The 26,915-nt window shown below is 57.9% G+C and overlaps 1 protein-coding gene across 2 annotated transcripts in view; it reads right to left on the bottom strand.

Moving 5' to 3' along the window:
* CAMK2A (calcium/calmodulin dependent protein kinase II alpha) overlaps positions 1–20,313 on the bottom strand; it is a 31,639-nt gene extending 11,326 nt beyond the window's left edge. The window contains exons 1-12 of one of the 2 annotated variants that reach the window (XM_064724745.1): positions 20,068–20,313; positions 14,500–14,594; positions 11,542–11,601; positions 7,597–7,651; positions 7,298–7,363; positions 5,762–5,834; positions 5,323–5,425; positions 4,793–4,876; positions 4,081–4,175; positions 3,612–3,734; positions 2,793–2,876; positions 1,439–1,481 (exon numbers count right to left, since the gene is read on the bottom strand). In XM_064724745.1, coding sequence (XP_064580815.1) covers positions 1,439–1,481; positions 2,793–2,876; positions 3,612–3,734; positions 4,081–4,175; positions 4,793–4,876; positions 5,323–5,425; positions 5,762–5,834; positions 7,298–7,363; positions 7,597–7,651; positions 11,542–11,601; positions 14,500–14,594; positions 20,068–20,129 — 943 coding nt within the window. In that variant the 5' untranslated portion in view covers positions 20,130–20,313. The remainder of the gene's footprint in view (positions 1–1,438; positions 1,482–2,792; positions 2,877–3,611; positions 3,735–4,080; positions 4,176–4,792; positions 4,877–5,322; positions 5,426–5,761; positions 5,835–7,297; positions 7,364–7,596; positions 7,652–11,541; positions 11,602–14,499; positions 14,595–20,067) is intronic. The other variant, XM_064724746.1, reaches the window with a different exon arrangement.
* Between the last annotated feature and the right edge of the window lie 6,602 nt (positions 20,314–26,915).

Raw genomic sequence — 26,915 nt, 5'->3', positions numbered from 1 at the left:
GCAGGGCTGCCCGGCAGAGGCGGGCTCTGCCCGGGCCGTGCTGTTGACCCGGCGTGGTGCAGTGTGGAGGAATGGGCTGCCCGCCTGCCGCCCTCTAATTTTAGCCCCATGCTGCCGGGATCATGTGCTGCCGGCCCGCCGGCCCGACAGCTGCAAGCCCGCATTTTGACAAGGATGAGAAGCAGGCGCCTTGCCCTGTGCCCACCCTCCGCTGCCGACACTGCCCCCGGCTGCACAGGCACTGCCCCGGAGCCCAGCGCAGGGCGGCACCGCCTGTCGCCCACCAGGAGGGACTGCTGAGCCCCTGGGCCGTGCGTGGGACGGGCAGCACCCGGAGAGATGCTTTGAACTTCCTTCCTCTCGGTGCTTCCTGTCCGCCTCTCCCGGCGTGGGGCTGACATCGGATCCCCCCAGCTGCCCGTCACAAGTGCTAAATGTGTCAGCGCGATCCCCCCACGACAAATGCAGACACCAGCCCTGGCCACAGCCCTCTGCCCTGGCACCCCTGCCCACCTCCTACACCTGGCACTCTGAAACAAAGCAAAACACACCCAGCTAACCCCAAAGAGCTGCATCCTGAAACACCCAGCTAACCCCAAAGAGCTGCACCCTGGCACACCCAGCTAACCCCAAAGAGCTGCCACCAGCCAGCTGAGCAGCGTGCAGGGCTTGGCTGGTGTGTGCCAGCCCTCCAGCACCACCGCAGGGCCATCCCCAGCGCTGGGCAGGGCAGGAGGTGACAGCGGTGGCTGAGCCCTGCAGTCACACGGCTCCATTTGGTTCCATGCCTGGGGAATGGCCTGTGACATCCCATGTGCTGTGAGGTGTCCCCAGAGCTCTCTGGGAGGACTCTGGAGCAGAGGGATTCTGGCTGCACTAAGACCTCTCCAGTGCACAGGCCGGCCTGCCATGCTGGTGCTGTCACCACGGCAGAACCAGGGATGTAGGGAGGCAGGAAGAAAGTGGGGAATCCTGCAGGATTAGCATCCACCTGCCTGGGGAGAGACCTGTGAGATCCTGCTGCCATCTGCCTGTGATGGTGCCAGGAGCCTTTCCCTGCTCCCGATGCAGAGGATGCTCTCCCTGAGCCACAAACATCTCCAGGAGGACACAAAACCAAACCAGCTGCTTGAGCTCTGCTGCCCCCAGCACCCACATCCCCATCCCTGCACAAGCCAGATGGCTGGGTGCATACCCAAAACCCTAAAGCACTGTGGATCACTGAGCCTCAACCCCACACTTTTTCTCTTGCATCCCAAGCCAGCAGCCAGCCTGGAGGTGCCAGGTGACCTCTCCTGGAGGAGCACCCAAAAGCCACTCATCCCCAGAGGATGCAGCCTCAGCATCTCTGTGACACATGAGGCAAAGCCAACTCTCCAGGGACCCTACAGATTTGCCCTGGGGAGACAAAGGGATGAGTCCCAGAGACTGCACCTACCGGAGAAGTTCCTGGTGGCCAGCATGGTGGTGAGGATGGCTCCCTGGAAGACAAGGAAGGCAGAAGGAAAGGGTGTGCTGACCCCACGTCCCTGCACCCTGCTGCTCCCCCCATCCCTGGGGGAGGAAAGCCCTGCTCAGCACCTGTCCCCAGCCACAGGAAGGAAGGAACTGGCCCACGGATTGATATTCTCCTCCTGCCATCAAAAGCAGCTCTCAATACCTGACTCCATACCCCAGCACCATGGCTGGCATTGGGTTGCATTCTCTAAAACTGCCTTCCCTCCGAGATTAAAGGGATATTAAATATCTGCAGGGCACTTTTCATTCCCATACTGCCCTGTCCTAGATGAAGCATGACCCCACTGACGGGGGCCAGCAGCTGGCAACAAGGGGACCCACTGGGAGTGGGACTGGATTTAATTGTGATTAAAGCTGTGCCAGCTCAGAGCAGCAGGGCAGGGATTGCTCATGGGAGCCACGCAAAGATCACCACCACAAAACAACATTTGTAAAAATCCTTCCCTTTTTCCAGCTGAGTCTACTAACTAGTTGCTAAGTGTATAATGAGATTACTTTGGACTAATTGCTTACAGTAATGGATTACTATTTTGAAGAGTATGCCTGAACAAATTTGATTACTTGTCTAGCTGAAAAGTAATAATAGTTTATAGCCAGTTTCTTTGCCTGATAATCTTGTCAGTGGTCTGCAGCTGCACTGCTCTGTGTCACGCTGTGTTCAGGCCTGGAGCACTGATGGCTCAGGCTGTGGCACAGAGCAGCCTCACCCTGCTCTGCAGGCAGCACTGTGATTTCCAGAGCCCATTCCCAGTGCCCTGCTGCCAGCTGAGGCTGAGCAGCACCCGGGAGATGGGCACCTCAGGGAGGTGCTCAAGCTGGAGATGGTGATTTCAGAGGGGTCCAGGCTCTGGTGCATGGCAGCATCTGAGAAGGGAAAGGCTGTGGGGCTGCTGGGGTGGGTGAGCTTTTTGTCTGTCTGTGGATCACTTTATTCTTGGCTGCAAAGTGTCTTGGCCATCAGGCAAAGGGTCTCACTGTGCCTCTCAGGCCAGCCCCAAAAAGAAACTACCTGGACACTGGCTCCAGTGGAAAAGTCCTCACGCAGTGCCCAGTGTGACTCAGTTCTTTCCTTCACCATGGCTTTCTTTGAGCAGTTGGGAACCCCAGCCAGATGAAGCTGTCACCCCACTCCATCTCCTTCCCCTCCTTCACAATGGGGAATGCCCATCACCCCCACACCACTGCCCACAGACACCACCCTGTCGTTTCCCACCAGGGAACAAGCCCACCAATGATCTGATTGTGCATTTAGCAGCCAGCTTGGACAGAGTTACCTTCAGCTTCCTGCGGGCATTGAACTTCTTCAGACAGTCCACAGTCTCCTGCCTGTGCATGCATGAGGCCACGGTGGCACGGTGCTGGGGGGAGAGAGAGCTGCCTCAGAGCAGTTCTGGGGGGAAGGGGCCCCCCAGCCTGGCTCTCACATGCTCACACACGTGTATGACCTCCCACGGCCGAGGCACGGGCCAGAGCTGCCTGCAGCAGCAGCAGCAGATAAAAGTTTAATGGGCAGTGGGAGATGGAAGCTTTGGAGTCAGCAGGATCTGCTCTGGTGGTGGGAGTGTGTGGAGAACAGGCTGCCCCCTGAGTTAAGCCCTTGGCTGACCAGCCATGTTTAGCAATGTGCTCAGGGTTTGCATGTGTGTGGTTAAGCCCACAGACTCCTCCTGCCTTTAGGATCTGATTCAGAGTGAGAACCAGCAGCTGAAACTGCGGGATGCAGTGAAGGGTGCAGGGATTGCTGGAGTGCATGGATGGATAAACATGAGCCTACTCCCATTGCCTCTGAAGAAAGACCCCCCCAGCACAGCATGGCACTGAGAAATTAGTCAGTTCCCACCAGGGCAGGGAGCCTGTGTGTCCCTCCCATCACCAGGTCCCCCAGGAACATGCTGTTTGCACTCACAAGCTTTTTTCTGCTATAAAACCTCAAGGAAAATGCTGCTGTGAGAGCACTGAGAGGAACCCTGCCAGGAAACCATCCTCTCAGGATGGAGAAGAGAGCTGGCAGCATGTTTGATAACAAGTGATCCCCAGTGAGATGTTCCCCACCTGTGAATCCCCAGATCTCTCTGCCTTGGGCCCCAGCTCACCGATATCCAGGGGTGCTTCAGAGCCTCGGCGGCCGTGATGCGCTTGGAGGGGTTTATGGTCAACATCTTGTTGATGAGATCTTTTGCTTCAGGAGTGACCGTGTCCCATTCAGGGGAGGGGAACTGCCAAAGCAAAGGGATGAGGGTGAGACATGGCAGAGCCCCTCTGCACTTGGGACAGGGTGGAGAAATGGTGCCACTGGAAAGAGCTGCCAGGTGGAAAACCGAAAAGCAGGAGTGGAAGAAGGAAGTTGGAAGGCTCAGGCTCTCCCACAAAGCCCTGAAATGTGCCAATGTGTTCACTGGGCATGGCAACAAGGTCACCACTCTGTGACCAGGACAGAGGAAAGTGCTTGTTCCCATCTCTCAGAATTTGTCTTGGTTGCTCTTCTAGAGCAGCAGGCTGCGAGGCAGGGACAGCAGGAGAGAGAGGAGACTGTGAAAGGGGCAGCAAGACAAACCCACTCACATCATAAGCCCCAGCCTTGATCTGCTGGTAGAGTCGGTGTTGGTCTTCATCCCAAAAGGGTGGGTACCCAACCAGCAGGATGTAGAGGATGACACCTGCCCATGAGAGGAGATGGGATCAGTGGGAAAGAATTCATTGCTGGCAGCAGGGGCACACACAGCCTTGGGGACTGACCAAGCTCAAGCAGAAAAACAGAAATTAGGGAAACATGAAGATTTGCTCACTGTTTAAAGAGCAAAAGGCTTGTTTGGTGGGTCCAGTTCAGCACCTGGGGAGGTTCAGGGCTCTGGCAGCCACCATGCAGAGCCCAAAGTGGGTACCCTGGCAGGGGTGGGTGATGCCTCCTCCCCATCATGGATGGAAAAGGGCTCCCCTCTGGCTGCAACTGCAGGGAGGCACTGCCTGACTGCACCAGCACCACAGGGAAAAGAGGCAGTGTCTCGCCTGACTGGGAGCTTTGGGTACATAATTCCCAGTAAGGCACTCACAGGGGGGTGATGCTTCAGAGAAGGGTCCCACTGGATTGTGTGTTGCCCAGGGTGATGTGCCATCTCCTGGGTAAAACCTCCACCCTGACTTCGCTGAGGTGTGACTGGAAACTGCAGCTTGGGACACGCTGGATGAGCAGCCTGCCTCATCCCGCCCAGCTCATCCCATCCCGCCCGGCCCAGCCCGGCGCAGCTCAGCCCAGCCCGGCCCTGGTGTGACTCACCACAAGCCCACAGATCCACGGCTTTGCCATAGGGATCCTTCCGGAGCACCTCGGGGGACAGATATCCCGGGGTGCCGGCGAAACCTGGCACAGACAGCACAGATAGCACACACAGCCTGTCACTGCCGCCGCCAGGCCCAGCCCCGTGCCCTGCTCATCAGCAGGGCCTGCTCCCTTCCAGGCACAGAGAGCCCCTGTGCTGGGACATCCTGACCCCCGGGACAGAAACCTCTGTCACCCCCGAGGCCACAGCAAACTGTGTTTTTCTGCCACTGTGAAACCCCAGATGGTGCCCAAGGCTGGAGTGCTCTGCTGTGCACTTCCAGCACTTTCCCCCCTCTGGTCTGGCCCTGTTGCCAGCTTGTCCATCTCACCAGAACACCTCGGTGACTCACAGAGTCCCCGTGGAGCTGTTTGCTCCACATCAGCCTGCTCACCCACAGTGCTTCCTGGGCTCTCCCATGACCCTGGGCTGGGGTCCTGGAGCCCCCCTGAACCACCATGCCCCACCTCAGGCCAGTCCCACTCACCAAACCACGCTTGCTGGTCGCCCTCCACCTCGATGGCAAGGCCAAAGTCAGCCAGCTTGACAGCAGCCCCCTTCAGCTTGGATGCCAACAGCAGGTTCTCAGGCTGCAGAAGGAGATGGGGGGTTGGAGAGGAATGAAAACCCCTCAGGGCTCTGCTGTTGGCAGGGGGAGCTTCCCAGCAGAGCACAGAGGAAGATCTGGATGTGCTCCCCAACTGCCTTGTCCTGCTCTTTGTCCTGGATCCCAGACTCCCTACCCCATCTCCCTTTTGTCATTTCACTCCGGAGCTGGTCTGTGCTCTGTGGGTTTCCCGCAGCCCTGCACGCATTCCTCCCTGCTGTTTCAGCACCCTGGAGCGCTCTGGGCGTTGTTCCACAGTGCTCTGCATCACAGATGGGGTCCCCTGTCCTCCCACAGGCACTCTGCCTGCAGCTCCTACCTTCAGATCCCGGTGAACCACCCCCATCTGGTGGCAGTGCAGGACGGCCTCCAGGATCTGCTGGATGCAGTGGCTGTGGGAGAGAGGAGAAAGCTCACACGAGTGCCTGGTGGGGCAGAGTTCTGTCAGACACTTCTATTCTGCTGCATTTCACCCTCGCCCCATCCCTCTCCCCATCAGCAGCCCTGCAGCCCAGCTCAGCATCTCCCTCCACTGACACCCACACACCTGTGGGGAGCAGTTCTAACCCAGCAGGAAGCTAACAGAGCTGCTGTGCACCAAATAATGGTGAGCAGGAGCTTCGGGGACACAGCTGAGCCCGTGGGGACCCCACAGGAGCAGCACTGGAGGCGGGGAGCTGGAGACCAACAGTGGAACCACAATACCAGCAAAGATTTGGTCTCCAAACCCAGGCAGAGCAGATGTGCTCTGTGCAACCTTTGCCCCAGCCCCATTTCCCTGCTTTCCTCTAATGCAGGTGGCTCTGCTGTGTCTGCTTGCTTTATATCTAGTTCATTACATTTCAGCTCTGCTGTGTGCGTGAGACAGGAAGGGAAAAAGACAGAGGCACTGATCACTTCTGCTCCAAAACCGCTTATGTGCAAGGCAGAAGGTCTTTATTTACATGTATTTTATTTTATTTGTATGACACTAATAAGTGGATGGGCTCTAAGTGGATTCAGTGCAGGCAGCCCATTAAATGAGATTGTTTTCTGCCTAGAAATAAAGGATATTTCCATGCAGAGAGGCAGTGTAGAGTTTACCACCCCTTTGGATGTACATACAGGCTATGCTTAGCCTGGGGGCAAAGCCAAGAGGCACAGTGATATCTGGAGACTGGGGAGGGCCAGATCATGTCCCCTCAAAAGAGTGAGACCAATACTGTCCCCTGGATGAGCTGCAGGGTGGCTGAAATGGCTCTGCAGAAGGTACCTGGAAAGTGCCAGTGAGAGTGTGGGAGGGAGCAGAGCTCCAGCACAGCCTGTCTTGACTGCTCCTCCTCAGTGCTTTCAAGTGGCAAATGCCAGAGGAACACTTGCAGAGGGCTGGAATGCAGCTCCAGGGGGAAGGAGTGACATCTGTAGGGTGTCTGTGCTATTGTGGCCCTGGCTGGCCACCAGCCTGGTGTTGGATTTCCTCCCTGCCAGCCTGGGGAGCCCTGGGGAGCCCTGGTGCCCCCAGAGCAGGGAGCCCCCAGCACCCTGTTCAATTACAGAGAGGTCAGATGTTGGTTACCCCAGCATCCTGGAGATGAGGATGCTGTGGGCAATGGCTGGGAGCGCCACAGGAGCCAAAGTGGAGACCAGTGCTATGGCAGCACATGCACCTCCTGGCACAGGAGTTGGGTGAGCTAAAAAGAGCATTTTGGGTGGTTTGGGGTTTTTTTGCACCACAGTTCCAGACTATGAGTATGTGTTGCAGAGTGTAAAACACCTCCCAGTACAGAACGAGCTGGTGCTGCAGAAAGGCCTCCCTGGGAGGGAGCAGCTCGTGGGAGAAGGGGACACCTCCTGTCCCCTCCCCAGCCTGGCTCACCTGGCATCCGCTTCACTGTAGTACTCCCTGGCCACAATGTCCTCAAAGAGCTCCCCGCCGGTGACCCTGCAGGAGAACAGGGCTGCACTGACTGACAGCACAGCACACCCAGCCCTGGCAATCGCCCAAAAATGGCACTGCACATGCACGGGGCTGCAGCACAGGGACCTGCCCTCTGCCCGGCCTGGGGAACCCGAGTTTGGGTCAAACCCAGCCTGGGGAAGGGCTCAGGTGAGGGGGAGGTCAGGTCACCCCTGGGGCAGCACGGAACTGCTGTGGGTAGGGGATGCATTACTCACAGGTCAAATATCAGGTAGTGGTGGCCCTCTTCAGAGATGCTGTCGTGCAGCCTCACTGCAGCAGAGACAGAAGGGTTATGGGGTACACCTGGCTCCCACCCCACTCCCTGGGAATGCCTCTGCTCCCCTTTGGGCACGAGAAGGAGCTGGGGAGGGGCACAGCAGGGCTATTCCTCTTGCTATTGCCACTGGCTGGGTGGGGGTCCCTGCTCACCAGGGGACCCCAGCCTTGGCCCCAGCCTGAGGCAGTCATGCAGGCTCAAAGATCACATCCAAACTGGGAATGCCCCGGGGCTGTGCCTGGCCAGGGTTCCAGGCAGCTGCTGGGCTATCTTGGGTACTGGGAAGGCTGCAGGCATGGGTGTCCCCAGTCCCAGCAGGAGAGGTGCCCGAGCAGAGGGAGAGCTCAGCAGGGAGCTGAGCTAACAACTCTGGCACTCACAGGGCTTTTTATTTTCTGCTCATGACCTTCCTTTTCTCCTTGGGAATCTCCACAGGATGAATTTCCCCATCTCCTGACACCCTCTCCCCTTGGGCACACCCCTTGCCAGGTGCAGCCAGGTACACCCTGCAGCATTCTGGTTATTCAGGCTCAGATCCCTGCTCACACTTAGCAGGCAGGTGTGCAGCAAGGGGACTGGCACAGAAACAGGTGGGGTGGATAAACAGACACATCTCCAGCATCCTCTGCCCCCACCTTGTATTTTGTTTGATTCCCTTGAGGCTATAAATATTCAATGCTTCCTCTCTCTCACCTGGTTTCAGCCTGATACAACTTTCAACATATTTGAGAATGTTGGGAATCAGGGAAGAAAAAAGAAACATTCAGGTGAGAGATTTTGTGGGAGTTTTTACTCCTAGCCCCTTTTACTGCATCTAAATCAGCTGAGCCCTATATGGAAACATCCTCCAGACTGAGTGTGAGCCAGGGGAGATAACAACCCCAGCACTGAGCACAGACACTGCACCATGTCACTCTTATCTGCCAGGCCAGCAAACACCACTTTGCTGCTCCTTTTCCTGTCTCCAAGCTCCATGGGCAAATCCAGAGGCTGCCAAGAGCATGGTGCCAGCAGTGTCACCTCACCTGGCCAGGGCACAGAGCAAACAAGGGATGGGTGTCACCCTGTTCTTCTAAGCCTTCTGATGTTTATATTTTTGAAATGGAGTTTCTCAGGCACTTTTCCTGTAAATAATGATTGTTTTGCATTCCTTTCTGGAGGAGGAGAGAATTGGTGGACTGTTGGTTTGACCAGTGTGGCTGGAGAGGTGGCAATTTCATCCTCCAATCCATGGTCACTTTTGAAAGTCTATAAATATAGACTTTATAATATATAGTTTGGAAATAAACTACTCTCTTTTCACCTTGGACATTACCGTGTCGTTCATTTCGTGTCCTATTGTGACAGATGGGCTGGTCAAAATCTTTTCTGTGTCTCTTGTGGACTTGGCTACTGACACAAGTTGCTCGTCTCATTCCCAGTTATCCCTCCTGTCTGCTGGCTTCTGCAGACATCCCCTGTGCTCTGACATCTGTGTCTGCTTTGTTTTTCTCCAACATACAGCCCCAGCTTTTCTGCCTTCCTCTGCTGGAAGAAACACATTTCCTCCCATTTCATCTCGCCTGGGGGGGATTTGGGGGTATCATGCCTGGGATCCCACAGAAGCCAAAGGATTCTCAGAGGGATTAGGTGAGTTTGGTGTGGATAGGGCCAGCAAAACCATAAGCATATGGTCCAGATCCATTCCCTGCTTGGGAAGTCCCAAAGTCTGTGGCTGCCAGGAGCCAAGAAGGTATAAGAGGGAGCAGCTGCTCTAAATATAGCCTGATCCTACAAGTATCTGTTACTGACCATAGTCAGAGAGAGCCACACTGGCCAAACCACTCCAGCTCAGAGCTGAGAGTCAAGGCAGGAGCAGGACACAGCTTCAGAAATGAGAGTCAGAGGACAAGTACCTGCAGTTCAAACTCCAGGGCTGAGTGCAGCCAAAGTTTTCCCAATAAAGCAAGATTTCCCTGAATGGAAACAGCTCTCCCTAGTATATCACTCAGTGCTGTGGGTGTGCTGTGGGGTCCAGGGGACCTGGGCCTGCCTTTGACTGCCCATGCACAGCTTTCCATGTGAGCTCTCCAGCAGGCATGGCACAGAGCACAGGTTGGTTCCTCCAGGAACTGCAGCATGGCATCTCATGGAAGATGGAAGGACCCTCCCTCCCTGCAGGGAGCAAGTAAGAGGACAGCAAAGCCCCTTGGCAGCTGGGGTGCTTCTCCCCAGGAAGGGCTGGACAGAGCTGTTTTGGCTCCTCCAGCAGCAGTGCCTCCTGTTCCCCAGGCCAGGCTGCTCTGCAGTGCACTGCTCATTCCAGCTCCTGTGTGGGTACCGAGCGCCTGTGGAAGCTGCAAGCCCAAGTTTCCAGGCAGCAGGAGCAGTGGAGGGGGGTGAAAGGAAAGAGGGTGTGGGGTGGGGGGTGGAGAAGAGCCTCCTGAGTATAAATAGCAGCAGATTGGGCTTGTTAGCATCTCATGCTGTTAACCCCTTCCAGCCTTTGCAGCTATGAAGCTGCCAGGTCACAGCCAAACAGAGAGGGGTAGTGTAGGGATGGGGGACAAGGACAAGGACAGACGAGGTGTTTTGGTCCTCAGAGACCTTGCCAGCCCCACAGGAAGGTGATGGAGAGGGAAGGGTGGAAGACAGCGGTGGGAAAGAGCTGTGGCCAAGCTGGGAACCCGGGGAAGCTGCAGGTGCCATCCTGCAGATCTCACACGGTGAGCTCCTCCAGGTTTAGCATTTCTTCCTACTCACACACTTTGCAGTGTGTTCCTTCGGGTCTCGGCAATCCTTGCATGTATTTTGGTGCAAAGAGGAGCTGGAGGCCCCGGAGGGACCCCTGCAGGACAGCTCCTGGTCCTGCTGGAGCAGAGGCTGGGGAATGCTGCAGGGTCCGGCAGCCCGGCAGCGAAGGGGAGACCTGCCACGCAGCCGTGTGCCCGAGACAGATGGAAGCTGACAGTCTTTTTTGGAACTGAAATATTTATGGGACAGGAGCCACATGGCCTGTCCCAGTGGCCCTGGTTCTAGCTCCCTGAATCTGCTGCAGCAGCTCCTGGGGAAGGATGGATCCAGGTCACCGGAGCAGTGAGGGGGCCAGGGAGCAGCTCAGCCACACAGGAACGCTCCCAGCTCCCGACTGTGGGTTCAGAGGGCTGCAGAAACCACCAAATGCTTTCCCTAAAGCTGCAGGATCTCATTGGGGTTGGCACATCCTGGGGTGCAGCAGAGAGAAGAGGGGGTTCACCCAGACCATCCACAGGGATCAAGAGCCTGCATCAGCATCACTTCCATGATGGAGTTTAGGATTTTTTTTTTTTTTTACTGCAGTTTTTTCCCCTCCCCTCTCTCTCTCTCTCTCCTTCTGGCCTATTTTTGTCTTTTGCAGGGGCTCAGGAGTTTTCCTGAAACAGCTTTTCCGAAGGAGGCTACTTTCAGATGGACGGTCGGTGGGAAAGTCTTCGCTTCCCCCCGCCATCGCTCCTCCCACACGGCCCGCGCTGCCGCTGCTGCTGCTCCGAGCCGCAGCCGCTTTTTGGAGCACGCACGGCAATTCGGCACCGAGCGGGGGGAGAGCAGCAAAAATAGCCTCTTGCAGCCTCCTGGGGCTCCGCTGCTCCCCGAGGGAGCTCTGGCCAAGTGGGTTAGTCCGGACCTACTTCAGCCCCGCTGCGCCCAGTGGGGGCATTTTTCCCCATGACCCCGTTTGGAGATGAGGAAGAGGAGGGATGGCTCTGCAGATCAGCCCGACAGGATGACACCAAGCCCTTCTCGGGCTCTGGGACAAGCAGTCCGTGCTGCTGCAGGCAGGGCTGGGTGATGGATGGAAGGCCCTAGCCCTGGCTGGGGAGGGCAGCGGAGCCAGGATGGAGCACCAGCCATGGGGTGCACTTACCAATGTTGGGGTGCTTCAGGAGACGGCAGATCCGGGCTTCTCGCTCCAGCTTCTGGTGATCTGAAAGAAGCAACAACCATAAATTAGGATCTAAGGAAAGGAAATCAATGGCTCTAAGAGGAGGTGTTGGCACAGGAAACCTGGGGGGACAGAGCAGCTTTTTTTTGCTAAAGAGTAATGGATTTTGGGATAAGTTCTGCATCAAGGCACGATTGGGCACAATCCCAGCACAGATGTAGTCCTTGGCTAAGCCCCTCAGGCACTGATGCCATGGGCAATCTAGGGTTTGGAATGATCCCTCACTCTCCCCTCTCCCTTCTCTTTGCTGAACAATCTCTGATCACCTCCCAAATACCCTGGATCTGCCTGGGTTATCCTTGCTGGCAGCGCTGTTCCTTTTTCTCCTATTCACCCAGGCACAGGCAATCAGCCAGGACCCTGCCAGCCTCGCATGGTACAATTTGAGCAATTGAAGGCAGAGTGAACCAGAGAGAGGTGTGAGGATGAAATGAGGCTATGGGCTTCACTCCCCCTCGCCATCGTCAGCCATTCCACCCCAGGGCTTTGCTCTCCTACATGGCAGAGCCCTATCTCAGAACCAGTGCCTCTCTCCAAACAGGAAGCACAGGTCCCACTCCCCAGCTTTCAGCAGCCTTGGGGATGTGAGACAACAGAGCTCTGGGCAAAGCAAGCTGAGCTGAGCCAAAAAATCCTCCGCCCTGGGACAGCTCAGAATGAATCTGCACATCGTTTTGTTTCTTATCCTCTGCCCCTCTCTCCTTGCTCACACCTGACCCAGCCGCCCTGCATGGAGGTGCCTGACTGGAGGCATTTTGTGCAGGCACTCAGCAGCCAGGACAAGCGAGGATATAATTAGGGCTGCTGTCTCTCAGTGCTCTCACTGCTACCTTGCAGGTTCACACCCCAGAGTCTCGCTCTGCATCAAACCAAACCTGGGTGTCTCCGACCGCTGAGCCGTGAAGGCAGAGCAGCCCCTTCTCTGCAGGGCTGCAGCCTCCCCAGGGCCAGGATCCTGTCCCAGAGGCACACTGGGCCTGGGGTGAGCTTTGCAGCCTGTGCTGGAGGCTGTGAGCTAAAGGCTGAGATAACCTTGGTGGCCTCATTCAGCTCCCCACAGTGTTCTCCCCCATGGGTGACAGCCTTCCCAGGGTGGGACAGGGTGACAAGGAGGGGTTAGAGCTCAGGATTTTCTCACAACTAAAGTGCATTGTGGGGTGGGTGATGGGGATGGGATAGAGGGACAGTGTGACCAGTGGGGCAAGCACTTCACTGGGAAGGTGGGTTACAGCCTCTCCTATGCCACAAACCCAGCTCCTGCACAACCAAACCCCATTTTTCCTTTAAAATCTCCACCTTTTCTCCTCCTGGCCCCTCTGTGCTGGCAGCCAGGAGGATGTCTAAAGGAACAGACCATGACTGGGGGTGTTTTGTAGCTTCTCTCACCTCTCCAATTCTCTCCTGCCTGCCCTTTGTTTCTGGGGAGGTGCCATCCCCCCTGGCAGCACTGCAGAAACGGGGGGCTCCACACCATTAGCCAGAGTCACTGGTGATTCCAGCTGGCAGAGCAGGGAAAAGAACCCCAGTGAAACCTCTCCAGGAGAGTGCTGTGCACTGCAGGGACTGCACAAACCCCAGGAAAGAAGAGAGAGGGGCAAACAGCCGGAGGAGGCGAGCGGAGGCAGGAGGGAGCACATGGAGGGCGGCTCAATCTGCTGCTCCAGGCAGCCCTGAAAGCTGGGAGGCGTTTGCCAGCTGGGGAAGCCGGGCAGGAGCCAAGGGCTGAGCCCAGCCCTGCACACCCTGCCCAGAGCCCAGCCTTGGGCTTGGAAGGCACAAAATGATCTGCACGCCTGATGAGGGGCAGGAATCCGTGCTGGAGGACCTCGGGGGCTCAGTGCCGGTGCTGTGCCGCTTTGGCAGCGCTGTGGGAGGGACCCTGCGACATGCTGGTTTAATTCCAGGTCAGAAAGGAGCTTGTCGCTCTTTTCTGCATTTCAGTTTTGCCTTCGGAGGTCAGCAGTGGAACTGGGAGAGACACCGAGGGAGGTTAATTAAACCCTCCTGGCAGGGTGCTTCCTCCAGCACACATCCTGCACTGCCGGCAGCCGGGGGGAGCCGGAGCGGGGACACGGCATCTGCTGCCTCATCCTTTCAATCCTCCTCACCACAGCTTCTCTGCCAGCTGCGGCACAGGGGGGCAGAGGGGTCCCTGGCTTGGGGCAAGGGCTGGGTAATGATTTCTGTGCTGCCTCACTAGAGATAGACCCACCAGGACAGACCCTCTAGCACCTCTTCCAGCAGCAAACAGCCAATATGTTCCACCAGAGAAGAAAACAGCTAGGGGTGAGGGCCCATTTCCAGGTAGAAATGAAGTCAAACCCCCACCTGAAGGGATGTTCCCCTTTCATTGATGTAGGTATATGAGTAAGAAAACTTACAGGCCCCAGAGCAAGGATGGGGTGTCAGTCAGCAGGGGCCCTCTCAGGAAGTTATGCTCCCAAAATAACTGTGCTACCCCGCACCCAGAGCTGGTCCGACTTGTTGCAACGCTGTAACCATCGTTTTGCTGCAGTGTGTGTGCAGGGTGGTGGGGGGGTCTCAGGGACAGAAATGGGGTGCTCTGGCTCCTGAGGCAGATTGGGGTCTGGGAGTTCCCCTGAGCCTTGGCACGGGCAGGCTGCAGATGCATCCCTGTGATCAGATGGGATGTGGCAAGCAGCCACCAAGACACCTCCTCGGGATGTTCACCCCATCCATCAGGGAGCTCAGGGAGTACCACAGCGGGGACAGGGTGGGACGAAGGGTCCCCCTCAATCAAAGACACCCCCACCTCATTGCACATCAAAGGCATCATCCCAGCGCCATGCAGAGGGGGCAAATTCCCCTATATGAGCCCTGCTCGCCTCTTTCCTTCCCCAAATCACCCTCAGTGCTTACCTCGAGCAGAGAGCTTCTTGGTGTTGATGATCTTGGCCGCATACTCCTGTCCTGCCAGCACCTTCACGCATCTCCGGACGATGGAGAAAGCGCCCCTGGGAACAGCAGAAGCCAGAGCTGAAGGGCTTGGTGTGGGAGCAGGCACAGCTCAGCCCTCATGAGGCTGTGGGGTCAGGGGCGTGGGGACAAGGATGGGGATGGGGATAGGTGCTCACTGGGGCAGGGATTTGTGTAAAGCCTGAGGGATCAGCTTCCCTGCACCGGTGTCCTTGAGGAATGATGGGAGGAGGCACAGGCAGACCTAGAGAGGAATGTGGGCTTCTCCCCTCCGTGTTCCTCTGGGACACCCCAGGCACTGTGCACTTTTCCTCCTCTTCCTCCTGCCTTTGCCCTACCTGTTGCCAGGAGGGAAGGGGCAGTGGTTTACTGGGGGCAATGGTTCCCAGGGGAAACCCTTGTGGCTGCAGCCACGTAGCTCTCAGCCACTTCAGTCTATGTGGCTCTCCCTGTTCTAGACCTTTCAGTCACAGCAGGACTTGGCAGCTGTGCCCCAGTGCAAAACTGTCACCCAGGCAGGGACAGCCCAGGGAACCCTGCAAGGCTGGAGCCCAGCTGGACAGGGATGGATGCTGCACCTTGCACACGTGCAAAGCTCTGCTGGGATCTGGCAGGCGAGCAAGCACGAGGATGGGACACTCCAAGCACTCCTGCCTGCCCTGGTACCCCCTGCCCCAAGTCCTGCCAGCTCCTGGCACTGCCAGTGCTGGTGCAAGGCTGGGAGCTGCAGCACTGCAATCACACACACACGCACGCTCCAGCCCTGCTGAGCACAACCTTTGTGCCAGGTTCCCTTTCCTGCCAAACCTCTCCAATCGCTAAAATAACAACTATCAAAAGCGATCCCACCTCCTGCCCCACCCTCCCCCAGTCCCCTTCACCCCGCTCCAGCTCCCTGCCGAGCAAAGAAAGGCCTCGGGCTGCCGAGAGCGGCTGATAATTGATTTTAGCGGCGGGGGCGGGTGGAGACGGGCAATTTGGGTTGGAATGTGATTTTTAGGAGAGCAGGCGAGCAGCGGGTGTGGAGGGATGGGGATGGAGCCCCAGCAGGGCTGGCAGCCCACGCTGCCGCTCAGAGCATCGCTCATGGCACGTGCCAGGCAGGAGCTGGGGGAAAACATCCTGGTGCTTCCCAGCTTCCCCGTCCTGCCATTTCATCCTGGCTGCTCAAAGAGCTGAGCTGTTCATATCCCTGAAAACTGGGGAAGAATTAACTGGAAAGGGTGGGCGAAATGCTTTATAGCTAGCTGGCCATAGGTAGGCAGGCCAGAGCTATCGGCAGTCCTGTGGTCTCGTTCCCTTCATCCCGCTGGGTGCCCCACACTGTGCAGGGTTTGTGGGCTCCTCTGGATCCCTGGGACTCATATTCTCTGTTTTTTTTTCCTAAAGACATGTGTGATGTTTCTGCAGTGGCAGGACAGTCTGCAGCAGAGAGTGCAGCAAGCAGGGATGTCCCTCTGCCCCAGCTGGGGGTTTCACTGCAGAACCCAGCAGGTTGGAGGGCTGTGGGTGTTCCAGACCCACTGGAGGCTGGGGACTGATTGTCACTCCTAGTCCCAGTGTCCACAGCCACTTGCTCATCTTCCTATTTGATTTGAACAGCACAAAAGAGGGAGCCATGGGAAGCGACTGTTTCATACCCCCATCTGCATTCCTGGCTTTTGGCTCCTCCAGACCTTCCTAACAGAAACCAAATGTCTATTTGTGGTCTGTAAAGCATAAGTAAAACCCTGTGTGCCTGGAGGATGGGTGGAACCTGAAACACTGGATACAGGTGCAGGATACCCAGGGGTACAGCAAGCTTGCCATATCCCCATCCTTGTTCCATTTGGGTCCTTCAGTGGCTCTGCATTGGTCAGGAACCCTCCACAGTGGACAGGGATGGATGTTTGTGGGTGTTTGACCCACAGCCAGTGGGTGTTTGACCCCCAGCCAGGCTCTACTCCCTGTACCAGGCTGCTCCCTTGCTACTCAGCTCCATGTAGGATTTTTCCATCCTAGGGGGAAAAAAAAAGCTCCCCTTTGCTCCATCTAAATACAGCATATTCATGGCAAAGGCAGCATCCCCTTCCACACCAGGGGCTCATGGAGCACTGCAGGCACTGCTGGGGGTGCCAGCAGGGAGCTCAGCCCCCCTGAGCTGCAAGAACCTCTCTGGAAGGAAGGAAGGAATCATGTCCTGCTCCCTGGCCATGGGCAGCAGCTCCCAGGACTGGGTTTTTGGGTGGGGATCACCCCAACCCTGGTGGCAGCTGAGGATGCCCCTCTCTGCCGGGCTTGGATGAGACAGCACGTCCCAGTCTGAGCAGAGGGCAGGTCCATCACCTGCAGGGCCATGGGCACACACCGTGTCCTTGTCACCTGGCTGGCTGCCACCGCAGGGTGATGCTGGAGCCAGAGCCCAGCACAAGCCCTGTCTGCAGCCCCGAGCCCTGGCACTGCTGAGCCCCAGCCCTGCAGCCCCTGTCCCTTGATCCCTAGGCCAGGCCTGACCCCGTGCCTTGTCCCCAGGGCCTTCCTCACCAGCTCAGGAGCGGCTTTGCCACCAGGCTGCTCTGCTTCTCCCTTTTTCACACCTTCCCTGCCAGTGCCCGGCTGTGCTGCTGCCACCCTCCCTCTCTTCAACACCTCCTCCTCCTCCGAGGCATTTTTTTCCTTTCTAGAGAGAAGAGTGTGGGCTGGGGATTTTTTGTTCCTCCATGTTTTTTTTTTTCCTTTTTAATAAGCCCCCTCTCCTGCAGCTCCGGGAGCGGAGGGGCTGATCCTACGGCTCGGCACGGTAATTGTCTCCAGCCTCTCCCTGAACCTGCTGCGGGGGCGGCTTTGGAGGCGCCGATGGAGCTGCACTTGATGTTTGTCCTACTCCGGGGGGCCGTGGGCAGGATGCTCTCCGTGTCCCCCCCGCTGCCCCCCGCCTGATTCTCTCCTGCCAGCGTGGGGGATCCGAGCAGCCCTTCCTTCCCTTCCTTCCCTCCCTTCCCTCGCTCAGCTTTGCGGGGGCTGCCGCAGGAGTGGGCTTTCCCCGCTCCGGGTGCCCCGCTCGGGACAGATGTCCTGCCGTGCTTGGGATGTGCCAAGGGCAGACTCCGCAGATCTCCCTCCCCATCTCTGCCTGCCCACAAAGCCCCACCGTGGTGCTGCCATAAGGTTTGTGTCATCTCCTCATCTCTGCTCTCTCCCTGCCCGGCTATCAGGGTGGGTGACAGCCGAGGAAACGGCAGAGACACGGGGTGGGTACAGCAGCCCGACAGCCAGAGCTGCCCTCCTGCCGGCGGGCTGGGGACACACCGTGTGCCCCACAGCAGCCGCCCCAGCACACTCAGGATGGACCCTCTCTGCTCTGAATCCTTGCAGGACGCTGCTCGCTGGTCGGGGAGAGCCGTCCTGCCCAGCCCTGCCGGGACAGAGCCACCACGGCTGCACCGGGAGCATCGCTCCGGAGCAGGAGCGGCACTTCCAGCGCGAGCAGCTGCCGCAGCAGAGCAGAGGTGCGGCACTTCGTCCTGATTTCCCTCTCCAAGCCCATGAAGCAGAAATTTCCCCGTGGGAAAGCGCTGATTTTTGAATGTGCCAGGATGTGCTGGAAAGCATCCCAGTGGAAAATCCCCAACCAGCCCCACAGCACCTTGGCTAACCCGGTGAAGCCCCTAACTGGGGAACACCTCAGTGCTGCTGTTGTAGCTGCCCTCTGGAGTGGATGGAAGAGCTGTGGGATGCAGGGAGCTGGGGCTGCTGCCCCTGCCTCATCCCAGGACTGGCGTGGTTGGGGGCGATGCTCACAGGGGCGGGTGAGCTGCTGCGCCGGCTTTGCTCCTTTATTCCTTTAAAATGCATCTGTCCAGGTGGTTTGAGACCACAGTGCCAGGCAATGCAGGCAGCCCCTGAGCCTGGGTGCTCAGCGCTCCAGTCAGCACCCACCCAGCAAAGCGTCGCAGCCCAGAAACCTCCAGGAGCCTCATGGTCTTCCCCCATCACTCCTGGCCTGTGAACTCCCCTCCACATTGCCACAGGCTCCTCTGCCCAGCCAGAGCCCCACAGCCACTGCCTCATCTGCCCATCTCCGGCCACCACCACAAAGCCCTAGAGCCCTGAAAAGCCGAGAAAAGTCTGGAAGAAGCAGGTCCCACATCCCACCTTGCCACCAGCTCCCCGGAGGGTGCCCATCCTCCTGCCTGCAGTGCCAGCTGGGGCTGTCCCTGCCACAGGGACCCACTCCCCAGCCCAATCTCCTGCTGTCTGCCAGCCCCTCTCTGTCACCCTGATGCCACAGGGATGGGTTGAATGTCCCAGGACAGGGGGGGTCCCTCTGCCTCCACGGAGCTGCACTTCAAATCAGCACCCCAGTGCCACAGTCTGCCTGGGGAATGTGAGCAGCACTCAGCCCAGGCAGCACAAAGTCCTCCTGTCTCAGCCTCTCCATTCCCCCATCTCTGCCCTCTCCCTCGCCCCCGTTTCACACGCCCACGTGCAGGTGGGCACACGCTCAGGCAAGGCTGCTCCGTGCTGGGCAATGCAGGGCTGCGGGCTCGGAGCATCCCTGTGCCTCTGCATGGGCAGAGCTTCCCCTCCAGAGCACAGGCACCCCGAGCCCACCAGCACACTGCCAGCCACTCCGCAGGGACGGCGGCCACACGGCCCAGATTTACACACCAGCTCCAAAAAAAGGCACAGAAACCAAAACAGAGGCACATGCCTGCTCACTCCTGCACCGTTCACAGCCACACGCTGGGCGGGACGGGAGCATCCCTGCATCCCTCCACACGGGGAGCCTGGCATCCCCTGCTGCACCCGGGGTGCTCAGTGCTCCCCAGGATCCCCTTGCTGGGTAGAGGCAGCTCTGTTTGCACACACACACACACACACACACACACACACACACACACACACTGATCCAGGCACACACGATGTCACCTGCACCCGAGGAGCTGAGCCCTCCCTTGCAGGAGAGCAGGGTCAGACAGGGCTAGGGCTCACCCGCACTGGGGCAGGGCTGGGGAATACCCTGCATCTTTCCAAAAGCCACCAGGATTCTCCGGGGGCTGCCAGGCACAATGGGTCTCCTGCAGGTGTAGGTAAGCCCCAGTGAATCCACACAGATAAATTCCCTACAGAAATGTGAGGGGTGTCCACTGCTCTGGCTTTCCTCCTCAGCTGTCCTATCCCTCCTCCCGGCTGGGGAACTTCCCAAGGGAGCTGGCAGCCTCCTTTTTTGGGAGCAGCTTTGCCATAAGAGGGGCAGCCGAGCCCTTCCCAGGCTACTCCAGCCCTCTGGGGTGTCCCAAGCCCCCAGCCAAGCCCCCATCAGCAGCCCCTGAACTCAGGCAGGGACAGAGAAGCAGGTCAGGGGCTGGAAGCCCCCTTCCTCACTCGCGTGCCCTCTCTGATTCCCGCTGCATTCTCCCCATGCCCACCTCCTTTCCCTCATCTCCAGCAGTTCCCAGCTCCGCTGAGTCTCTCTCCCAGCCAGGGCACAGCCCCGCTCTGAGCATCCCAGCCCCATCTCCAACTTACTTGCCCAGTTCCTCAAAGAGCTGGTACTCCTCAGTGAAGCGGTTGCAGGTGATGGTGGCCATCCTGAGGGGCTGGAAATGCTCCCTCCCAGTGCGGAGTTTGGGGCAAGCAGCTCTCCTCTCGCTCCCTCCCTCTCCGTGTGCTCCCGGGGCTCTCTCCTCGCTGAGGTAAATAAGGGAATATATTTGATTGACAAGCCCAGAGATAATGATGAGGGCAATTTGTCTTCTCAGCTTCACAAGCCTTCGTCAGCATCGCCGTCCCCATGGTGACCACCGCTGCCAGAAACGCCCTGTTTCTGTTGCCGGGGCAACTGCTTCCAAACCCCGCCGCCCTCTGGGGGACCGGGGCCCTGCTGGGGACCCGGCCCGGGGGCTGCCCGGGGGTCACCCCCCTGCTGCACAGGGGGGACACCTAAAATACAACTATTAATGGCAAATTAAAGGCTGTGGCAGTGGTAAAATAATTGGGGCAAAAAAGGTTTCCATGGAAACCGTGGTTTCCATGTTGCAGGAGGATGCTGTCACCCCAGCAACTGCTTATCTCCCCCCCCCCCCCCCAATAAAAAAAAAAAATCCAGGCCCTGCTGGTACCTGCAGCAGCAATCCTGGGGGCCCTGGGGGCTGTGGATGGGGCCACGCTGCAGCAGGAGGGAGCAGATGGAGCAGAAGTGTGTCAGGAGAAGCTGGAGAAATCATGGCAGGTCCCCAGGTCCCCAGACCGTCCTGCCTCCAGCCAGGATCCCCAGAGGGGCTGGCCCTGATCACACTGCAGGGAGAGCTGGCTGCTCCCACCCCCCCTTTGCCCACTGTGACCCTCAAGGGCCCTGGAGCAGCTCCTGAGGGTCCCCCCAGAGAGAGGCAAGCAGCCTGGCCTGAAGCACAGCTAGAGGGGAGCACAGAGTCCTGGGGTGCTGTGCCCTGGGCTGCCCAAGCCAGGGTAGAAAGGGGGGAGTTTCAAAGTGGGAATAGGAGGAAGGTCTGGCCCCCCAGTCCTTGGACTTTTTGTTGCTGAGTCGCCTCTCTGCTGTGCTGAGCATAAGAAAGCACAAAAAGTGCAATAAAAGTGGAGCTGTGAGGTCCAAAACCTCAGGGAAGGGGTTTCCCTGAGTCCCCACCAGCCCTCACTGGGGATCCAGCAGCACCCCCTCTGTCTACACCACCCCTTGCACTTTCCACCTGCTGACTTCCCCCAGAAGAGCTCTCTACTCAGCTTTTGTCCCAAATCTGGATGATTTTGCAGCAGCAGGGCCCTCCTCACAACAGGAGAAGGGACTCCCCATGCCAGCTGGGAGACCATTGCCTTTGGCAGCTGAGATGGATTGAGTTCCCTTTCAGACTGCCATGGAAGGGTTAAAAGGAAAAGAAAAGGTTCTAACCAGACAAAAATAGGGAGAAATCTTTGAGAGGGGAGAGAGGAGGAGCAGAGAGGGAGAGAAGAAAGGAGGTGGAAGTGGAGGAGGACAGCAAGTGGCGGAGTGAGGAAGAGGAGGGGGAGGAGGAGAAAGGTCTAATGGCTTTTCCATTAATTGCACCATTACCCACCTTCATCCCCACCTTGCATCCCTGCATCCAGCCTCCTGCTCCTGCCTGGTCCCATCCAGGGGACCCTGCTGGCAGAGCCAGGACTGATTCCCAGCCAGGGAAGGGCACAGGGATGGGGCCACAGTCCCCAAGGGCTGATGACCTCCAGACCCACCCTGGCTGTGCCCTGGCACGGGCAGAGCACCCCAGGCACCCTCACCTGGGCTGCAGGCAGTGCTCATGTGCCATCTGTGCCCCGGGGACACCACGGTCCCCAAAACACCTCCAGGCATCTGCACAACTCCCCCCCATGCTACTCCACAAAAAGGGGGCTCATTCCCCACGCCAGGGCTGTGCAGGAGCTGGGGCTGCCATGGGGGCCGGTGCACCCAGGTGTTTGTGGGAGTGCTCTCCTCCTGCAGCGTTCTGCTGCCAGCCCCCAGCGACCCCCTGGAACCCCAGAGGCAGGCGCAGGAGCCCCCCACTGCCAGGACCCCCTGGGTGCCCGTGGGCAGCTCTGAGCCCCCTCCTCACTCCCGGTGCCTCCCACCTGCGGCGCGTTCATGTCCCCGTGCGCTCGGCAATGTGACCTGCCCCCTCCCGTGCCACCCCCGCACTGCCACACGTGCTCAGCCCCACACGCGTGACTCTGCGTGCTCCAGGGAGGGCTCTGGCCCTGCTGCAGCCCAGCCCTCGCCCGGGCAGGGCTGATGGCACCGTCCCCACCAGCGCCCTGCCTCCCTCCCCAGGGCTCTCCAGGAAAAGTTTCTCCCTCTCTGCTCTTCTCCCTATTCATTTATTTTTTTCATTTTCCTCGACATTTTTCCTTCTGAGGGTAAGGGGGTGTCAGACTTCTGCATGCTGAACAGGCTGTGCTTTGCTGATAATGTTTTCCCAAGCAGGAACTGCTGAGTGGTCCCAACGCTGGGTGCCTGAGGACAATCCCAGGGGAGCAGGAGCTCTGGGTGGAACCTTCCACCTCTGGGCTGGGGGCTCGCCTGCAGGGAGGAGCAGTCCCAGTCCTGTCCCAGAGGCCTCAGGATGTCCTTAGGATGTGTCTCTTCCCAGCCATTCCAAGATTTGCTCCTGCAGGGCTTTGGAGCCATGCTGCTCTCCTGCTGCCATGCTCGAATCTGGCCACCTGATGGAGACCTTCATCCCCAGTGCTCCTCTCCATCACTGGGCTGGCCTCTCCAAAAATGCATCCTGCTCTCCACACCCTGCTCCAGCTCTGCCTGCAGAGCTCTGGTTTCTGCATCCCAGCACGAGACTGCCCCAGGGTGAGCACCCGAGGTCGGATGCTGAACCCCAACCATAGGGGCTGGGCAGCTCAGGATGGACCCACGTGTCCTGGGGGGCTGCAGCAGTGCCCCTGCTCCCAGGGGATGGGGCTTGCAGCAGTGCCTCACACACCAAACCAGCCAGGCTGCCAATTACATACTGCAGAGATCCCAAAATTACTGGGACAGCTTCACATGCAAGCTGGGGTCTGGGGGATGCTCAGTTGCTGTCCTCTGGGAAGCTGAATTTGGGGTTATTTTTAGATAAGATTATAAATACCGTGCTGGGGAGAGCTGATTTACATTTAGGGCTGTGTTTGCAAACGTGCCCTGTCCCTACAGGCCCAGCATTGCTCCTGCAAGCACAGGAAGGTGGTTTTGGCTGAGACAGGGTGCCCTCAGTGCCACCCTCTCCCCTCCAGCAGGTCTCATAGGCAAAGACCTCCTGGGGATGTGCCCATGACACCTGGGGACACTCAGCAGGTGCCAGTGGCTCCCTGTGCACCGGATCTGAGTGGGGGAACCTGCAAAACCACTCGTGATCCTCAGATCTCTGGCATGAGAAAGGACACAAGTGCCTCTGATGCAGAACGCCTTCTGAGGTGCTCGGGGTGCTCTGCTGCAGCCACTGGGCAGTTTGCTGGGATGCCCATCCCCTGTCCTGACACTGGGCTCCTTCCCTCTCTCGGGTGGGAGTTGCCTGCAGGGCTGGAGAGGCTCTGACACACCCCCAGCCCTGCCTGATGCGTCCCATCCCTATTCCATCCCCGTCCTATCCCATCCCCTCCTCTCCCCAGCCCAGCCCCACCCTCCTCTTCTCCTCCTCCCCATCTCTGTCCCATCCCAACTCCATTCGTTCCCAGCCCATCCCCTTCCCCCTCGCTCCAGCCAGCCCGGGTGGGGACAGCGGGTCCATGGCTGCAGGGAGGCAGCCACAGCGCCCCTCCATCCCCAGGGCCCCGAGGCATCCATCCCCTGCCCTGCCCTCCCCGTCCTACACCCGGCTCCTGCGGGGCTGGAAGGGAGGCTGGCAAGGAGGGGAGCCTCAGCCTGTCTGTGAAAACATCTCCCGGGTGCGGGGAGCTCCGTCGCCCGAGCATCCCTCCAGCTGCATTAACCCCTTGGCAGCCAGAGCGTGCACACAGCCCCAGGGGAGTTCAGCTCTCTGAAAGCACGGGGTTTTGGCACATGGCTGTGTTTTCCCCAGCACAGACCATTAATGAACATTGCTCTGATGAGGAGAACACGTGGCAGCAGCTGCATCTCCTTTCCCAGCCCAATGTTCAGACACAGCACAGCTGGAATCAGGGGGGAAGGACAACTGCTGCCCTGGGGCTGGAGGCTTTGCTCTCTCCAAGCACCCAGAGATGCTCCTGCCCACCTCTCCTCTTTGTTTTCAGGGACTAAGATTTTCCTTCAGCGGTTTCTTCTTGCAAAGATTCAGAATCCAACTCTTTTTAATTAAAAATACAGATGACAACAGATCCACCACTGTGGCCAGGCTGACTGCAAACCCAGCATCAGCCCAGCAGCTCCAAACCTGGAAAGAGGAAGTGTGACCAGACGAACATTTTCATGGGGATGTTAGTAAAAAGGGAAGGGAGAAAGATTGAGCATGTTTTCATGGAAATTTCCATTTTTGAACGAAAAGAAAATAAAAGAAGGAGTAAACTTGGATGCGTTTATGTAAATATGGAAATGAAAGCTGTTTCTCAAGCCTTGTCATCACCTCATGTCCAACCCTGCTCTCTCCCATTCCCTTCAGCACCAACTCTCCCTTAGCCAATATTTGTTCTCAAGCCCCTGCAGCATCACCCCCTGCTTTCCCCTGGCTTTGGCTCTGCCTGCAGCAGCCTCCTCTTCTTCAGCAAAGTGTTGCTTTATTTTCAGCAACTGCTTGGCTCTGCCAAATGGGAGCCGGTGCCGCAGTCCCGCTGATGGAGCACATCCCCAGGGACCAGGCTGGCTGGTTTGGTTTGAGGTAGTGTGAGGATGTGGAGCATCCTTCTGGGGCTCACCCAGGTGATGCTGTGGGGACCAGTCCTCTTGGAGCAACATGCTAAGGGAGCAGGGATGGAGATGGGGCTGATGGAGGAGCTGAGCCCCCTCTGAGCCCTGTGCTTGGGATGTGCCTGCAGGGATGCAGGGATGCAGGAGTGCTTGGGATGTGCCTGCAGGGATTCAGGGATGCAGGAGCCAGCAGGGTGGGATGGCACAGCAATGGGCGTGCGCGGAGCTGCAGGGACTGGCGCACACGCTGCCACACTCCAGCTTTTCAAACTCCTTCCCAGCTCCACAAGAAGAGGCCTCCTCTCTTCTGCCTTGCTGTCAGCTGGTTTTTTTCCTTTGTTTCTATAGAAAATCCCAATACCCCCAAATAATCCAGCTAAGAGTAAGAAAAAAAAAAATACAAACATGTCATTTTCTTCCCATCCTCATCCCTCTCTCACACACAGGGCTTGAAAGAGCACTGAAAGGTATTCAGTGTGCACGCTGCCAATTGTCACATCTTTCAATGACAGATTTTAAATGAATGTTATTTTGCAAGGGAGAAAGAGAGGGGGGAAAAGAAAAAAAAATAGAAAGCCCACACTGCTCATCCAAGAGCTGACAAGTCCTAACGGGCCTCATTTTCCAGAGACAAAAATAACTATTTTCAAAATTCACAGCAGGGCCTTCGCCTACACACGCTGCACCAAGAGAAACCTGTGGGGAGAAATGTAAAACACATTGTGTAAATGGAAATGCACCATGCATCCAAAACGATTTCAAGCTATTTACCCCCTTCCATCCTCGCCAGCTCTCCTGCGAGCGCACGTATGCGCGCTCTCACCCCGCCGAAGGCACGGGGGCTCTGCTGGCTTCCCTGGGCCCGGAGCTCCGCTGGCCTCCCTGGCCCCTGGCAATCCCTGGGCTGGCTCCCCCAGCAGTGGATGATGGGGAGGTGTTTTCCTCCCCACGCGTGCGCTGCTGGAAGAGCAGTGCCCATCTGCAAGGAGGGGACGTGGCGCGGTGCTGGCGGGCGGGAGACGGCCCCGTCATCCCCGTCCTCCACCGCGGCTTCAAAAGTCCTGCAGCTGCAAAACAGCAGATCAGCTTCTGCAGAGGCCTTCTTGAGATCTTCCCTCTGCCCCAGGTTCAGCAATGGGATGTGGGGACAGGGACAGTTTCAGCACTGGGTGGTTGGCTGGTTGGATGTGTAAGAATCATAGGGAGGAGCAGGGGTGCCTAGAGGCTTGCACGTCAAGGGGTGTCCAGGCAAATTTTGGGTGAAAGGCTCTGCTCTACCTATGTAGAGTCCACCACCAGAGCCTGGGGCAATCCTTCCTCCCAAATTGGGGCCAAAGAGAACCACTTGTCCTCTGGGAGCATCCAACCATGCCTCCATGGGCCACAGCTCCTCATCAGGGCTGCTCCTGGCCCCCCAAGTCAGTGGAGAGGAGAAGCCATAGCCCCACATGAGGTCACTGTAGCAGCATGACTTAGTCCAGCCACGTTGATCTCAGGTCTGACATCCATGGTCAGGAATCCATCCCTCCACAAAGAAGCAATGTGGTTTCAGGTTTGGGGAAGGCCCTCAAGTTCCCAGAGCAAGAGTAAATGTTGCAGCTGCTTGGGAGCAGGCTGCAAGCCAGGAGCAAATAGAGGGGAATGGCGAGGGCTCACGTGAAGGCAGAGCCCCCCATGCCTCCTCCTGCCCCTGCAATGGCTGACACTTAAAGCTTATGATTGGCTGCAGAATCCTTGAGGAAAGGGTCTCTCCCTTTGGAAGCCACTGTGCAGGGCCAGCCCAGCTCAGCACAATCATTCACCACCACCAAGCACTGCAGCAGAGACCACATCACCCTTCCTCACCCACTGGGAGCAGCTCCCTGTGGCCACCACTCCAGCCAGGGAGGAGAAGTGTTTTGGAGTGAACCCTGGAGCAAGGGAGAGCAAGAGAGCACTGGCCACCTCCCTGCCTGTCCTTCTCCCTCACTCCCATCCCATGGCACTGCAGTCCAGAGCTCCACCCTGGCCGGGATGGGTGGATGCTGGGGGAGTG

The sequence above is a fragment of the Zonotrichia leucophrys genome, chromosome 13 (assembly GCF_028769735.1).
Source record: "Zonotrichia leucophrys gambelii isolate GWCS_2022_RI chromosome 13, RI_Zleu_2.0, whole genome shotgun sequence".
NCBI classification, from domain to species: Eukaryota; Metazoa; Chordata; class Aves; order Passeriformes; family Passerellidae; genus Zonotrichia; species Zonotrichia leucophrys.
Note: the sequence above shows the minus strand (reverse complement) of the source record. Positions and strands in the feature narration are given on the sequence as shown.